Raw genomic sequence first — 18,056 nt, 5'->3', positions numbered from 1 at the left:
AAACGTTTGCCTTTATTACAACTATTAGTTGCTTAGATTGAATCCAGCATCTTGGAAGGCAGCTGTTTGATTTCTCTTCCTTGGAGTGAAAATACAAATTAGTGAGAAGCTCTGAATTTAGTATCAGAAGAACCAAGTTAAAGTCATGGTCTCCTTATTGTGCATGACTCTTTTTAAACCTCCAAAATTCTTTCCTCATCTTAAAAATGAGTACGATTGCACCTGCCCTCATCCCATAAGGTGATTGAAATGCAATGAAATATGCTAAACTGGTTATATAAACTGTTTAATATACCTATTTTCAAGCCATTGTTTCCCACTAGTTTTTAATCTATGCATACCCATTCAGGCGTACCATTCTGTATCATCTGTATCATTCATTTGCCAAGCGTATTCCCTCCTCTATTCCTTTATTCATACATACCCCTTTCCCAGTTCTTTCATGTCCTGCATATCCTTCAAGGTCCAACTTAGGTTCAACTTGTTTTGTAAATAATCATCTACTAAGTTCTTTGCTCTGTGAATTTCTTGGTGACTTTAGCAGGATAGTTCAACCCTTGATATAATCTGTTACATTAATATTGATGGTTTAGGCCTAACTAGAATATGAGATACTTTTTTGAGGAAGGAATACTATTATATCAATACTTAGTATTTCCAGTAGTGTTCTCATTTTTTTTTTAGTTGATTTTCCTTTCGGTAATTAGTCTATAGAGTATTTTAAAATTGCAAATGATTTCAAAAACAGATGTTTCTATATGAAGCCCAGTGACAAAAGAAAAATGTATTAGATTCATGAATTCTCTTCTTATTTATACCTGGATTTAAGTCAGTTATTTGCATTTACTTTGATTAATGTCCTTAATTAAAACTGAGGTCACACAATCAAAGTACCATATATTCTTAAACTGGAAAAGAATTAGAAATCATATTTTCCAATAAGAAAACTAAAGCTCAGAAAAGTTGCCCAGAATCACAAAGCAAGTTAGTAATAGATCCAGATTTACTCTCACAATTCATGGTTCTTTAATCAAATTACCACTGAGTAATAGACATTTACTTAAAATTGATGAAGTAGGTTTTCCATTTAAACAGAACTTGTGAATGTTCTGTTACAAATTTTTTAAAGAATAGTATTGATTTAAATGCTTATTGCTAACGTGTTTTAGTTTTTATAGTCTTTTTTTAGTAAGAATGGTACTGTAGTTTGCCCAGTAGTTTTCACTTTCAAGTGTTTTTTAATTACTCATAGATATAATAAAGTATATAGGTACCTCTATGATAATTTCAGGTATTTATCTTCATTTCAAATTGATAGTTCATTAATTACCACACTCAACCCTGTAAGTTTCTCTTCTCCAGATTGGCCACTCTACCTTTGTTTTTAAATGTTAGCATTTGGTTAGATAATTTTCTTGTCCACAAAAATTTTTTAGTTCAAATTATATATCTTGATTTTTTTAATATATAAAGCAAAAATTACAGCATTTAAATATGTTTTAAAATATAAAGTATGTCAGTGGAAAATAAGAAATGTGAATATAGAATCACAAGTAAAGTTTTTCAGTAATGTCTAATAGTTGTCTAACTTAAAATATCCTTTTATGATATTATAAAATTGTTTTGTGTGTTTTTATATTTTCCTGTTCTTAAATTGCAGTGTGGACTCCTATCGCATTGACAGTGTTTTTAGTGGCTGTTGCAACACTGTGTAAAGAGCAGGGAATAACAGTTGTGGGAATTTGCTGTGTGTATGAAGTATTTATTGCCCAGGGGGTAAGGAGAAATCTAAATTTCCTTGTTGCTATCTTTTATTCTATTTGAATCAGATTATAATAAACTTATTTTCTAAATGTATTATTATATAAATTGGTCTGTTTACCCATTATGATTACTAAAAATTTGCAAGAAACAAGCATGTTTTGCCTTCTTACCCACTGAAAATTACCTAACATTTTATATTATACCTTCAGTTTTTTAAGAACAGCTTTTTAAGTTTCAATAATGAAACCATTAAGCAACTTGGGAAAGCACACAGTAATACTGTACAGTATAATTAATTATTGGATAAGATTATTGGGCTCAGTTTTATTCATTATCAGCTCCACCATTTGCTCCATGTTGGTATTATAATTTTGGTCAATTTTTATTTAATCTTGCATTTAGAAAGTATGATAATTGTTGAAAAACTACAGTAAGGTGCTATTTGTTACTTAAACATTTTTTTCCTTTTCTAGTATACTTTGCCACTATTATGTACTACTGCTGGACAGTTTCTTCGCGGAAAGGGTAGTATTCCATTTTCTATGCTGCAGACACTAATAAAACTCATTGTTTTGATGTTCAGTACACTATTACTTGTTGTGATTAGAGTCCAGGTTATTCAATCCCAACTTCCAGTATTCACCAGGTATGATATTCTGGTTCTTTTGTTTTCTTCCATCTTTTTTTTTTTAACTTTGCATTTTAAGTGATTGTAAATGTTCCAGAAAGTCTTTGATTTACATTGAGGTTTTTTAACAGCTTTATTGAGGTATAATTAATACTTTTTTAAAACCTGCATATATATAAAATGTACAAATTAATAGGTTTTGACATACGTGTACACTCATGAAAACATCACAGTCAAGATAATGACCCCCCCAAAATTGGTTAAGTCTTCTATATCCTTAATGAGTTTTGTCTACTTGTTATATTAATTATTGAGAGAAGAATGTTGAAATCACTGACTGTAGCTGTAGATTTGTCTATTTTGCCTTGCAGTTCTATCAGTTTTTGCTTCATGTTCTTTAAAGCTCTATTATAAAGTGTATCAGTGTTTAGGATTGTGATGTCCTCTTGATGTATTGATCCCTTTATCATTATTAAATGAGCTTCATCTCCAGTAGTAGTCTTATAAGACATTCATTTTGCCTTATATTAATGTAACCACTCCAGCTGTCTTTTGTTAGTGTTACATGGTTTATCTTTTACTTTTCAAATCTATATCTTTATTATTTAAAGTGGATTTCTTGTAGGCTGCATATAGTTGGGTCTTTTTTGTTTGGTCAGATAATCTGTCTTTTAAATGGGGGGGTTCAACTGTTGATAGTTTGTTGTAAATCTCCCATCTTGCTAATCGTTTTCTCTCTGTCTTGTCTGTTCTTTGTTCCCTTTTTTTCTCTCTCTCTTCTTTTGAATTGAGTATATTGTAATACTCCGTTCTTAGCTCCTTGTTGGCTTATTAGCTGTATATCTTTGCTGTGTATTTTTAGTGATTGCTTTAGGGTTTTTTGTTTATGTCCTTTGCTTATCACAGTTTATCTGAAAGGCATATTATAATTGCAAGTATATATAGTATAAATGTCAGCATATATAGTACAAATATTATATATACAATAAGTAAGTTTTTATATAAATATATAAACTTATTATAAATAAGAACTTAGCCTTTGTGCTATTTGCATACATTTTTATTGAATATACATTGTAAATCTGACAATACATTGTTAACTTTTGCTTTCAACAATTATCTTTGGAAGAGATTTAAATTTAAAAATTCTTTTATGTTACCCCATAGAGTTACCATTTCTAGTGTTCTTCATTTCTTTGTTAGATCAAGATTTTCATCTGGCACCATTTTTCCTTGTGACTGAAGGACTTCCTTTGACATTTCTTGACATGTAGGACTGCTGGTGATGAATTCTTTAAGCTTTTGTATATTAAAAAATCTTTATTTTTCCTTCATTTTTGAAAAATATTTCCCCTGAGTGTAGAATTCTACATTGACTGTTTTTCATTCACTAATATAAAAATGTTGCTCAGTATTCTCTGGCTTGTGTTATTTTAAATGGGAAATCTTATCCTTATCTTTATGCTTCTGCATGTAGTATCTTTTTTTTTCTGTGCCTGCTTTTAATAGTTTCTCTTTATCATTGTTTCTCTTCTTATATATTTTTTTAATTGAGACATAATTGACATATAGCATTGTATTAATTTTAGGTGTACAATATAATGGTTTTATACACACACACACACACACAGACAAATGATTACCATAATAAGTTAACATCCATCATCACACATAATTACAAAATTTTTTTTTCCTTTTAATGAGAACTTCTGAGATCTACTTTCTTAGCAGCTTTCAAATATACAATACAGTCTTGTTAGCTACAGTCGTCATGCTGTACATTACATCCCCAGGACTTATTTATCTTATAACTGGAAGTTTGGGTGAAGGTGGACAAAAGGTACAAACTTTCAGTTAATGTTTCTTTTATCTTCTTGTTTCTTGTGCTTAGGTTAATTGAGCTTTTTAGAATCTGTAGGTCTTACTTTATATAAATTTTGGAAATTACTTCTTGAAATATTTTTTACTTTGCTCTCCACTCTTCTTCTAGGACTCCAATTACATGTATTTTAGGCTTCTTGAAGTCATACTGATGCTCTGTTTATTCCCCTTCCCTCCAAAGCTATTTTCCCCATTTTCATTTTGGATAGTTTCTTTTGTTGTATCTTCAAGTTTACTAACCATTTTTCTGCATAGTCTAATCTGCCCTTAATTTTTTCTAGTTATTTTTCATCTCAGACATTGTTTTCATCTCTGTTTGAGTTCTTTTGGGGCCTTTTTTGTGTATTCCATGTTTCTACATGTTCTAGTACTTTAATGTCTTTATCTACTAATTTTATCATTTGTGTCATTTGTTGGTCAATTTAGATTGAATAGTTTTTCTCCTCATGGATTGTATTTTTCTACTTCTTCACATGCCTGGTAGTTTTTTAAATAGGTGCCATATGTGAACTTTACAATGTATTCCTATATTGTAGACCATTGTTCTGGGATGCATGTAAGTTATTTGAAAAATGTTTCATCTTCAAGTCTTGCTTTTAAGCTTTGTTTTGGGAGACCACAGTAGCGTTTGGGATAGGACTAATTTTGCTTCCTTGCTGACACAAGACCCTTCTGACCACGCCACCGATAGACTTTGAATTATGAGGATTTCCACTCTGACTGCTGAGGAACTGTTCCCAGTTGTATTTGATATTTGTGAATGTTTATCTGATCCTTTCTGAAGGTATTTTCCTAACTGTATTAGTTTTCTTAGACATGCTTTAACAAATTACCAGAAACAGAGTGGCTTAAAGCAGCAGGAATTTATTCTCTCACAGTGCTGGAGGCCAGAGTCCAAAATCAAGGTGTCAGGCATAGTTGGTTCCTTCTGAAGGCCCTGGGAAAGAATCTGTTCTATGCCTCTTTCCTAGCTTCTGGTATTGACATTCCTTGGCATGTTGCTGCATCACTGTAATCTGCTCCATCTTTAACTGGCCTTCTTCCATGTTTGTTTCTCTGTATTTTCTCTTCTTTGTATAAGGACCTCAGTCATTGAATAGTGAGCCCACCTTATCCAGTATGACCTCACCTTAACTGTAATTACATTGGCAAAGACACTACTTCCAAATAAAGTCACGTTCTGAGGTTTTTGCTAGACATGAACTTTCGGGAGACATGAATCAACCCACTACACTGTCCCTAGGTATTTCCCCACATATGTGTGCTGATCAGTTCTCATTAGTACTGGAAACTGGAGAGAGATCCTCTACAGATCTGAGTTCTCTCTCAGCAGCTTTCTTCTCTCTGGTATTCTGCCCACTAATTGTAACCCCCTGGACTTCTAGGGCTCCCAGCTCTATCTTCTGAACTCAGGGATCCAAGTGGATTCCACTCAGGTTCTCTCTTGCTGCACAGACTAAAAACTCTGTCGAGGTACTAATCTCTCCAGGTAGGGCTCCCCTCATTTGTTTTTTTTTTCCTATCAGGCATTGTCCTTCTTTGCCTGATACTCAGTATATTAAAAGAAGTTTTAGGGCTTCCCTGGTGGCGCAGTGGTTGAGAGTCCGCCTGCTGATGCAGGGGACACAGGTTCGTGCCCTGGTCCGGGAAGATCCCACATGCCGCAGAGCAGCTGGGCCCGTGAGCCATGGCCACTGAGCCTGCGCGTCCGAAGCCTGTGCTCCGCAATGGGAAGGCCACAACAGTGAGAGCCCCGCATACCGCAAAGAAAAAAAAAAAAAAAGTTTTATATATATTGTGTATTTTTTAGTTGTTTAAGGCTAGAAGCAAAAGTTTTACTGAATTTTAACAGTCTTCATATCATTTTTTCCCTGCTCTAAGATTAGCATTATTCCATTTCACCTTATCTAAAGTTTAAGAGGAAACTTAGACTAGTTCCGTATTCAGTTTTAAGTGACTGACATTACATGCAAAAACTTTTTTTTAAACAAAAGCCCAAAATATTGTTCATGTTGCTATCCATGATAGTTCATTTCTGGCCCTGGTTAGAATAAATTTTATTCAGATAATTTCTTTTATGCCCAACATATTATTTGTGATTTTTCACATAATTATCCTTTTTTTCTCTCTCTCTTTTATTTTTATTTTTTAATTGAGGTATAGTTGATTTACAGTGTGTTAGTTTCTGGTGTATAGCAAAGTAATTCAGTTTTACATAAATATATATATATATATATATTCTTTTTTAGATTTTTTTCCATTATAGGTTAATACAAGATATTGAATATAGTTCCCTATGCTATACAGTAGGACCTTGTTTATCTGTTTTATCAATATATATAGTAGTGTGTATCTGTTAAACCCAGGCTCCTAATTTATCCCTTTCCCACCTTTTCCCCTTTGGTAACCATAAATTTGTTTCCTATGCCTGTGAGTCTGTTTCTGTTTTATAAATAAGTTCATTTGTATCATTATTTTAGATTCCACATATAAGTGATACCATGTGATACTTGTCTTTCTCTGCCTGACTTCACTAAGTATGATAATCTCAAGGTCTATCCATGTTGCTGCAAATGGCATTATTTCATTGTTTTTTATGGCTGAGTTCTATTTCATTGTGTAATAATTATCCTTCTTAACAGCATTTTTTTTCTTTAAAAAATAATTACTTTTTAACTTCCAGAATTTCTACTTCTGAGTCTAGCCATGCTAAACTAAACAGCTCATTTAATACATGTGTATGTATTTGTGTGTGTTATATAAATTTTATTCTATTACCCTGTGAGGTTGATTGTAATATGATTTGACTTGCTTTGACATGTACTCTTTGACTGCAGTTCAATTATTAAATCACCTATCCTAGATAAACTGTTAATATTTTTAAATGAACTCTGAAAGTGGATTACAAGGGAAAAGCTTTGTATTCAGTTCTGTTGGTTATTTTGAGAATTCAAGTCCTGACTTTCAAGACTTAGTATTTTTCATATATGTGTATATTCAAACATGAAAGTTTAGAAAATATTATTCATTGATTTTTCATTGGCTTATTCATTTTAAAATGAGAAATTGGGTTTTTAAAGGACTATATGTTAATATAGCCAATACAATTTAGAACATAGCCTAAAGAAATAAAAATTTGAAATGATTCATTTAAATGTACTTTTTAAAAAAATGATTTGACTTAATTTGCAGAAAATAGACTAAATTAATGAAATGTACATTTAATGTATCATGGCCTATTTAAACTAGGATATAAGCTTATATTAAGTAGAACACAAATAAAATGTTACATAGGGCTGTACAGTTACTCCTCTGTACTGGGAATTTGCTTTTTAGCTTTCTAGAAGTCTAAGTAAAGAGGAAAAGCCCATAGGTAATATAGTTTTGTCTGTTCCTGCCAAAAGAAAAACATAGGAATTCTTTCTAGGAAGCATAAGTTTTATTAGCATTTAGTGGTGAAAGAAACGTCTCATGTAGGAAAGCATTGGTTAGTGTTCTCAGAAGCATTCATAAACACATGCAACAATGAATCTTATAAAACTTTTCTTATGACTTGTAATCGGAAGGTCATAATTTAATGAAAGCACTTCTGCAGCATGTCATAACATTATAGAATGCATGTCTGAATCATAATAATAAACTAAAAATAGATAACCTGCTTGCCCTCCAAACAGTTATTCATAAATATCACTGCTCTCAACTAGGCATTTCATAAAGGTTAGACAGTTTGAACTCTGGCAAGAGTCTGAAATATCCATAAAAAATATTTGTCTTCGGTTTAACAAGATTACATGTAGAATATTGCTTTTATTATTATTGTTCAGTACTTTATTTATATCTGTTATATATTAACTTTGTGTTTAAAAAATGTTTTAGTTTAAATAACTTTTTTTTTCATTATTTATACAGGTTTGATAACCCAGCTGCTGTAAGCCCAACTCCTACAAGGCAGCTAACTTTTAACTACCTCCTTCCTGTGAATGCTTGGCTTTTGTTAAATCCTTCAGAGCTCTGCTGCGATTGGACCATGGGAACAATACCACTTATAGAGTCATTTCTAGATATTCGAAATCTTGCCACATTTATTTTTTTTTGCTTTTTGGGGGCTTTGGGAGTATTCGGTCTCAGATACCCTGGTAATTCCTCCAAGACTGTTTTAATGGTAAGAAAGTTTCTTAAATTTTTAGGTGATATTATATTCAGTTTATTAAGAGTGGCTTTAATTCATCAAAAGCATCTTTAAGGAACTACTGTCTTTCTTTGTTCATGTCATCCTAATTTATGAACTTAATTTAGCTTATTCTAGAATTATATATCAGAATTTGACTAATGCTGCACATTCAGCATATGAAACACAGAGTGATTATGAATTTCCATAATTTGATGGGAACGAAATCAAGAAGCATTTTTTTTTTTTTTTTTTTTTTTTTTGGCAGTATGCGGGCCTCTCACCGCTGTGGCCTCCCCCGCCGCGGAGCACAGGCTCAGGACGCGCAGGCTCAGCGGCCATGGCTCACAGGCCCAGCCGCTCTGCGGCATGTGGGATCCTCCCCGACCAGGGCACGAACCCGCGTCCCCTGCATCAGCAGGCGGACTCCCAACCACTGCGCCACCAGGGAAGTCCGAAGCATTCTTTTTAGCATCATTTTTTTAAATATATTTCTTACCTTTACCCAACTAGATTATACACTCTTTAAAGAAATGAGTCATATTATATACTTCTTTGTTTTCTTGGCACAGAGAAGAGTATCAGGTAAGATAATCAACTAGAAATACATAGCTCTTTATTTTTCATTAGCAAGACTTTCATTACTCCCTGAGGTATTTCTTACTGTGTTCAGAGAACTCTGAGTAAAGTCTTTTCTTCTTTTTCTGAGATCTGTTTCTTTGTAATTTTCTTAACTCTGCCCTCACATCTTACTCATAATAATTCTGTTGCCTCTTACTTTAAATTATGGTAGAAAATAATAATCTTTAACTTTTCTTGAGCATTTACTATATGCCAAAACGTGGTTTTAATACTTTGCAAATATATTATTTCTGGCTGCAGCCACTAGATTCACTTATTCATTCAATAAAAATTTTTGATTTTCAGCCTATGTACCAGGTAGCATTTTAGGCACTGAGTATATGATAATAAAAGGAAATACAGGGTCCCCATTTCTAGAGAACTTGCATTCTAGAGAGATTTGAAAGAATATAGGATTTGAAAAAAGATCATATTTACTATTATTTTTGGAACTGTTGAGTTTGAGGTACCTATGAAACAATATGATAGAGATTTCGAATAGCACTTTGTGCCTGGAGTTCAGTGGCGAAGACTGAGCTACACGTAAAAATTTGATTGATTACCATAGAGAAACTTGATAATTGCTGTAGAGATAGTAATTGAAACCAGGATATGGAGAAGAAGGCCTATGGAGAGGTTATAGAGCAGCCTTTCTCAACTGGGATTTTGTCATTTTTCTTAGAGATGGTAACTTGCTGGCACCATTCTAGATGTACAGAAGTTAATTCATACACATAATGCATGCCTTAGAGTATTTGGTCTTAATTTTCCCTCAATAAATAGTTGAAGGGACTTTATAGAATGAAAGAGAAGAATCCTATATCTAGGTCTTGAAAAACTTCCACATTACATACCATATAAAGGAAAATGAACCTAAATGGGAGGTACACCAAATGTACAGAAAGGTAGGAAAGTGCTTCAAGAAAGATAGAATGGTTGGGCTTCCCTGGTGGCGCAGTGGTTGAGAGTCTGCCTGCCGATGCAGGGGACACGGGTTCGTACCCCGGTCCGGGAGGATCCCACATGCTGCGGAGCAGCTGGGCCCGCGAGCCATGGCCGCTGAGCCTGCGCGTCCAGAGCCTGTGCTCCATAACAGGAGAGGCCACAACAGTGAGAGGCCCGTGTACCGCCAAAAAAAAAAAAAAAAGAATGGTTAACACTAACAGCTGCTGTCAAGTAGAGAAGTGAGATCAGTTGGATTTGACCTCTTTTAGGTATACTAGTTACTTAAATGAAATTTATTTCTGTGGAGTGATTTGATTAGGAAGTGAGGAAGTGAAGATCGCTAGTGTAGGTAAACTGTAGGGGTGATTTAACTTTGAATATTTCAAAGGATGAGACAAGCTTGAATTTCCTAACTTAGGAAAGACAGCCAGTCAGGCAAGGGCTTCAAGTATAATAAACTGCTGATCTTCTGCAGGGCTTGGGGGAAGCACAGAGATCTGGAATTGATGGACCTTCAGAGGCTGGAGTGGGTTGATGGTGGGGGAAGACTGGCTTGGTTGGCATGTAGAATCACTTTCACTGGAGCATGCAGTTGGCTGTCTCTTTTTGACACAGAGATATCACGGGTTGGCTTACAAAAACATATTCATTGAGTTGAAATGTTGATATCACTAATGGGTTGGCTTACAAAAACATATTCATTGAGTTGAAATGTTGATTAAGTGAGGTTACAACCAATTACTTGTTGCCATGGCTCCAAAAATCTTTTCCTAAGAGTGTGGGAACTTGTTTTATACTTAAGGGCCATAATGAATTGGGTAAGATAACTTAAAGATGTGTTGTCAAAAGAGAAGATTTTTAAGGTTGGAGAGGCAAGAGCATTTTTAACATAGGAAGTTCATAAGAAAGTGATTAAGTAAATGAAAGAAGAGATGATTGATAGTGAGATTAGAGGTATAGAGCTCAGGTTTGGCCTGAGATAGATGGAGACACCACTTATGGTTACAGGAAGGATGGAAATGAACATGAATGTGGATGTTCGTAGGTTTAGTAGCGGAGAATTGAAGGAATTCTTGTTTTATCGCTTTAGTTTTCTCTGAAAATTTGGAAGTGTCACCTGCTGAAAGTGACATGGGTCAAAATTTTGAGAAAAGTAGTCAAGATTCAAAATAGTCAAAGAGAGTGGGAGTGAGCCTACCAAAGAAACCTAGGAATCCTCAGCAGTCTTAAGGATCAATTTGAAGTTGATCATGAGTTTATGATGATATTAATCTATTTTGCTTTGGGACTTTCTAGTAGTGCTTTGCTGCTCACATAAATAAAGGCGAAGCATATATGTGGTAGAATACATCCAAAGCCGGGGTTCTACTAAAAGAAAGGAAAAAAAGGAGGGGTGGGTAAATACAGAGATTTGGCAAATAAAATAATGATTTGTGTAGTTCAAGCTGAATGAAAAATAGGATATTGCCAATGAAATAAACATTTATATTAATTACATTAATTATGTTTTACATGTATAAAAAAGGAACACTTGTGACCTTAGGTATAACTGCTTTAAGTATAGTCCTAAGCATACTTTTTTTAAACTTTTTTTAATTTGAAATACAGTTGATTTACAGTATTGTGTTAATTTCATAGAAAACAAACTAATGGCTTCCAAAGGGAAAGGGGAGGGAAGGGTGGGATAAATTAGGAGTATAGGATTAACAGATACAAACTACTATACATAAAACAGATAAACAGCAGGAAACTATATTCAATATCTTATACTAACCTATAATGGAAAATAATCTGAAAATATGTATAAAACTAAACATGCTGTTTTTTAATGGTGATAATTTTCTGAAGATCTCTGAACAAGATACATAGATCAAAGGAGTATCTCAAGTACCAGATACCATGTTAAGCACTTATTAAATAAGATGTCATATGTATCTCAACAATATTAGTAGTTATTAATCCCCGATTTATTTATAATGAAATGAAGTCACTAGGTGATTTGAATAGTTTACCTTATGTAACAAGAAGTGAAACAGATTTGCCTCCAAACTCTTGGCTTATTCCATGACCATCCTTCCTTTTTTTTTTAAATTTATTTCCTTATTTGTTTTTATTTTTGGCTGTGTCGGGTCTTCTTTGCTGTGCGCGGGCTTTCTCTCATTGGCGGCGAGCAGGGGCTACTCTTTGTTGTGGTGTGCGGGCTTCTCATTGTCCTGGCATCTCGTTGCAGAGCATGGGCTCTAGGCGCGCGGGCTTCAGTAGTTGTGGCACGTGGGTTCAGTAGTTGTGGCTTGCGGGCTCTAGAGCACAGGCTCAGTAGTTGTGGTGCACGGGCTTAGTTGCTCTGCGGCATGAGGGATCTTCCCGGACCAGGGCTCGAACCCATGTGCCCTGCATTGGCAGGCAGATTCTTAACCACTGCGCCACTAGGGAAGCCCCCATCCTTTTTTTAAGGAGATTTTACATCACTGGAAGAAGGATATTATGTTCGTTACAGTAAACTTGGTTGGCATACATTAATAGAGATTATATTAGAACTTCTGAGTAAGTTAATCATTGAGACATTTCTTATTCAAGAACCAGTAGATTTTTTTGAGAGATGGTTTTTCTTTTTTGTGTAGCTTACACATCAGTCTGTGATGCATCTTTGGCTGAATTTAACACTTAATTTTTTTCCAGTGAAATTGCCTTAGGGCATCCATGAATTAATAGGGAATATATTCTTTTAAAAGGATCATGTACTTAGAAACAAATCTCTGTTTCACAGCTAGCTGGTTGTTTTTAAATCAATCAAGCATTTCTGGGAAGTGGAAAGTGAATTATGCACTCTTAATGTTTTACCTTTTTGATTAAAAAGAAAACACTAAAATTTCAGACATATAAATCGATATGATACTGAGCAATTCGATGGTAGTGCTTTTCTTCAGATTCAGTCTTTTGTATTATTACAAGTTATTAATTTGTGATTCATGGAGAAAGTATTCTTCTCACTGTATTTACATTTCTACATCGATTTTTACTAATAAAGTATAAAAAAGGCATTCCTTCCTCTCAAACTGTTAGAGGACTCTCAAACTTCTGAAGTTGAAAGAACAACTTATTTATTCCATTAGGTACTATAAAACAAATCAGGGTAATGAAATATGGAAGCAGATGTCCATAGAAACAGATGTCCTAATGACAACCAACTTATTTCTTTCCATAAGTTATTTGTGTCTTATCTTTTGTAATGGCTTTGTAATCTGGAAACCATATGCCATCCCATTTTCAAAATGGCAAAAACTCTTAAGCATTTTGTGATGTTTATTTCTAACACAGTGTACAGTGTTCGATTTTAGAAATTCTTATAGAATAAAAGACTGTTGATTTAAAGGGGCCAGGTTTATTTTTATACATATACTAAGTCTCCGTTAAATGTATGTGACCCATCAGAATACTATGCAAAGTAACGCTGAAGTAATGTATAGAAGTAGTCTACTGTCTTGTCTGAAATGTACCTTATCAATTTCCAGTATTACAGATAGTAGTAAAATAATAAAAACTGATGTGTTTGGCTATTTTATCAACCTACAATTTGTAGTTTTATTTTATTAAAACCTAATATATTTTCCTCTCAATTTATTTTTACCACAAGCACATAAGTTAGATATATAAAAATTACTGGTTTTTATTTTAGATATATTTTCAAAAAATATTTTTTATTTATTGATAATTGAATGAGCCTTAGGTATAAGTTCTAGCATTCAAGAAGACTTCATTCCACCTTGCTGACATACCTCCTCATGTTTGTTGTTACCATCCTTAAGCGTCCTTCTTTATGTTTAAATCAGTATCCATTATAGTATTATTAAAAATGGTCCACCAGGGCTTCCCTGGTGGCGCAGTGGTTGAGAGTCCGCCTGCCGATGCAGGGGACACGGGTTCGTGCCCCGATCCCGGAAGATCCCACATGCCGCGGAGCGGCTGGGCCCGCGAGCCATGGCCACGGAGCCTGTGTGTCCGGAGCCTGTGCTCCGCAACGGGAGAGGCCACAGCAGTGAGAGGCCCGCGTACCGCAAAAAAAAAAAAAAAAAAAATGGTCCACCAGTACATTATCCAAATTAAATGAAAAAATATTTGGATTTGACTGTTTATGTGCATATATTTTTTAATTTAATAAAATGTCTTGTTTTTCTTTGTAGGCACTTTGTTTAATGGCATTACCATTTATTCCTGCATCAAACCTTTTTTTCCCAGTTGGATTTGTTGTTGCTGAGAGAGTATTATATGTTCCCAGCATGGGGTTCTGTATTTTGGTAGCCCATGGATGGCAGAAAATATCAAACAAAAGGTGAATTAAAATGTTAGTGCATTTAATGCTTATTAACTATAGAATTCAATATGATACATTTAAGTATTTAAAATGTTTGGTTTTTATGTCATATTTTATACCTTCTTGTTTTTCACATTGACAGTCTCCTCATTGTCTGTAATTCAGGTTAGGAAAGCTACGTAACCCCTACCTTATCCTATGGTCTTCCTCATATTTATATAATTTTATTTTACAGCCTGAGACAAAAAAACTTTCAGTCAGACCCAAATGCAAAATAGAATATTATTGAGACTAAAGTTTCAGGTGATCATTGCTACTTCCATATGCAGTGAACTAAGATAACAGTCTTCTTCCTTAAGTGAGTTATATCGGGTTAATATATGTAAAATGCATATAGAAGGCAATCTGTAATTTCTTGCTTCATTGTAACCACCATGTCCTAACTGCCTTAAACCAATAGTTAAGGAACAGAACAGTCACTATCTCCTTTTTCTTACTTTCCATTCACCCTTCAACCCACAGAATTCTGACTTCTCTCTACGTCACTTTACTAACATGTAACAAATTGCCTCTCATAGCTAAATCCAGTTAATGCTTTTATTTAAATTTTATTTCCCTGGCATCTATAAAAAGTCTCTGTCCTGATTCTCTTCCACATTTGTTCATTTCTGCTCAGTTTTCAGATTCTCCCTGCTGCACCTGCTCTTTAAATATTTTTTATTTCTCAGAGTTTTACTAATAGCCATTCTCCTCACATTGCATGTTCTCCCTGGGTGATCTCATCCATGATTACAATTTTCAATGCCATCTACGAAACCTTTTCTCTTAGCTTCTATCCATATATCCAGTTATACTCACTACCAATTTTGGAGTGCCTGTCATGTACCAGCTCCAGGATACACTCTTTAGATTTTTCTCATTTAATCTTGACTTAACTCCATTTTGCACATTTGAAAATTGAAGCTCATGCAAGTTACCTGAATTACACAAGACCACACAGCTAGTCAACAGCAGAGTCTTGATTCAGATTTACACCTGACTACTTCCAATGTCCATGTTCCTTCTGATCCACGCACTATTATCCTGGTTAAGTGGATCTATCAAAATGAAAGAAATTGGGCTTCCCTGGTGGCACAGCGGTTGAGAGTCCGCCTGCTGATGCAGGGGATATGGGTTCGTGCCCCGGTCCGGGAAGATCCCACGTGCCGTGGAGCAGCTGGGCCCGTGAGCCATGGCCACTGAGCCTGCGCATCCGGAGCCTGTGCTCCGCAACGGGAGAGGCCACAACAGTGAGAGGCCCGCGTACCAAAAAAAAAAAAAAAAAAAAAAAAAAAATGAAAGAAATTGAACTCTGTTACTGAGACAAAAAGCACAGACTCAGAGAACATTAATACTATTAATACTAAATAAGATCATTGGGATTATTGAATTATAACCATCTTTTTAATTTTTTTAATTTTTTTTGAATTTTATTTTATTATACAGCAGGTTCTTATTAGTTATCCACTTTATAGATATTAGTGTATATATATATATATGTCAATCCCAATCTCCCAATTCATAACACCCCATCCCCCATCCCCACTCCCCACCGTTTACCCACCGTTGGTTTCCATACGTTTGTTCTCTACATCTGTGTCTCAGTTTCTGCCCTGCAAACCAGTTCATCTGTACCATTTTTCTAGGTTCCACATATATGCGTTAATATACGATATTTGTTTTTCTCTTTCTGACTTACCTCACTCTGTATGACAGTCTCTAGATTCATGCATGTCTCTACAAATGACCCAATTTCGTTCCTTTTTATGGCTGAGTAATATTACATTGTATATATATACCACCTCTTCTTTATCCATTCATCTGTCAATGGGCATTTAGGTTGCTTCCATGACCTAGCTATTGTAAATAGTGCTGCAGTTAACATTGGGGTGCATGTGTCTTTTGTTTTGTTTTGTTTTAATGCAAATTTAATATACAGTAGTTAAATTAATCATTTTTCAGTTTTTTTAACATCTTTATTGGAGTATAATTGCTTCACAGTCATGTGTTAGTTTCTGCTTTATAACAAAGTGAATCAGTTACACATATACATATGTTCCCATATCTCTTCCCTCTTGCGTCTCCCTCCCTCCCACCCTCCCTATCCCACCCCTCTAGGTGGTCACAAAGCACCGAGCTTATCTCCCTGTGCTATGCGGCTGCTTGCCACTACCTATCTGTTTTACATTTGGTACTGTATATATGTCCATGCCACTCTCTCACTTTGTCACAGCTTACCCTTCCCCCTCCCCATATCCTCAAGTCCATTCTCTAGTAGGTCTGTGTCTTTCTTCCTGTCTTGCCACTAGGTTCTTCATGACCATTTTCTTTTTCTTAGATTCCATATATATGTGTTAGCATATGGTATTTGTTTTTCTCTTTCTGACTTGCTTCACTCTGTATAACAGACTCTAGGTCCATCCACCTCACTACAAATAACTCAATTTTGTTTCTTTTTATGGCTGCGTAATATTCCATTGTATGTATGTGGCACATATTCTTTATCAGTTCATCTGTTGATGGACACTTAGGTTGCTTCCATGTCCTGGCTATTGTAAATAGAGCTGCAGTGAACATTTTGATACATATCTCTTGTTGAATTATGGTTTTCTCAGGGTATATGCCCAGTAGTGGGATTGCTGGGTCGTCTGGTAGTTCTATGTTTAGTTTTTTAAGGAACCTCCATACTGTTCTCCATAGTGGCTGTAGCAATTTACATTCCCAGCAACAGTGCAAGAGGGTTCCCTTTTCTCCACACCCTCTCCAGCATTTATTGTTTCTAGATTTCTTGATGATGGCCATTCTGACTGGTGTGAGATGATATCTCATTGTAGTTTTGATTTGCATTTCTCTAATGATTAATGATGTTGAGCATTCTTTCATGTGTTTGTTGGCAGTCTGTATATCTTCTTTGGAGAAATGCCTATTTAAGTCTTCTGCCCATTTTTGGATTGGGTTGTTTGTTTTTTTGCTATTGAGCTGCATGAGCTGCTTATAAATTTTGGAGATTAATCCTTTGTCAGTTGCTTCATTTGCAAATATTTTCTCCCATTCTGAGGGTTGTCTTTTGGTCTTGTTTATGGTTTCCTTTGCTGTGCAAAAGCTTTGAAGTTTCATTAGGTCCCATTTGTTTATTTTTGTTTTTGTTGCCATTACTCTAGTAGGTGGATCAAAAAAGATCTTGCTGTGATTTATGACAAAGAGTGTTCTTCCTATGTTTTCCTGTAAGAGTTTTATAGTGTCTGCTCTTACATTTAGGTCTCTAATCCATTTTGAGTTTATTTTTGTGTATGGTGTTAGGGAGTGTTCTAACTTCACACTTTTACATGTAGCTGTCGAGTTTTCCAAACACCACTTATTGAAGACACTGTCTTTTCTCCATTGTATATTCTTGCATCCTTTGTCATAGATTAGTTGACCCTAGGTGCGTGGGTTTATCTCTGGGCTTTCTATCCTGTTCCATTGATCTATATTTCTGTTTTTGTGACAGTACCATATTGTCTTGATTACTGTAGCTATGTAGTATAGTCTGAAGTCAGGGAGTCAGATTCCTCCAGCTCTGTTTTTTTCCCTTAAGACTGCTGTGGCCATTTGGGCTCTTTTGTGTCTCCATATAAATTTTAAGATTTTTTATTCTAGTTCTGTAAAAAATGCCATTTAATTTGATAGGGATTGCATTGAATCTGTAGAACGCTTTG

General features: G+C 34.8%; 1 protein-coding gene across 5 annotated transcripts in view; it reads left to right on the top strand.

Moving 5' to 3' along the window:
• TMTC3 (transmembrane O-mannosyltransferase targeting cadherins 3) overlaps positions 1-18,056 on the top strand; it is a 63,501-nt gene that overhangs the window by 22,461 nt on the left and 22,984 nt on the right. For all 5 annotated transcript variants that reach the window (XM_081249911.1, XM_081249908.1, XM_081249907.1 and 2 more), the window contains 4 exons: positions 1,661-1,776; positions 2,238-2,410; positions 8,183-8,435; positions 14,189-14,337. In XM_081249911.1, coding sequence (XP_081106037.1) covers positions 1,661-1,776; positions 2,238-2,410; positions 8,183-8,435; positions 14,189-14,337 — 691 coding nt within the window. The remainder of the gene's footprint in view (positions 1-1,660; positions 1,777-2,237; positions 2,411-8,182; positions 8,436-14,188; positions 14,338-18,056) is intronic.

This window comes from Mesoplodon bidens (genome assembly GCF_964165515.1).
Source record: "Mesoplodon bidens genome assembly, chromosome: 11".
Classification (NCBI taxonomy): Eukaryota; Metazoa; Chordata; class Mammalia; order Artiodactyla; family Ziphiidae; genus Mesoplodon; species Mesoplodon bidens.
Note: the sequence above shows the minus strand (reverse complement) of the source record. Positions and strands in the feature narration are given on the sequence as shown.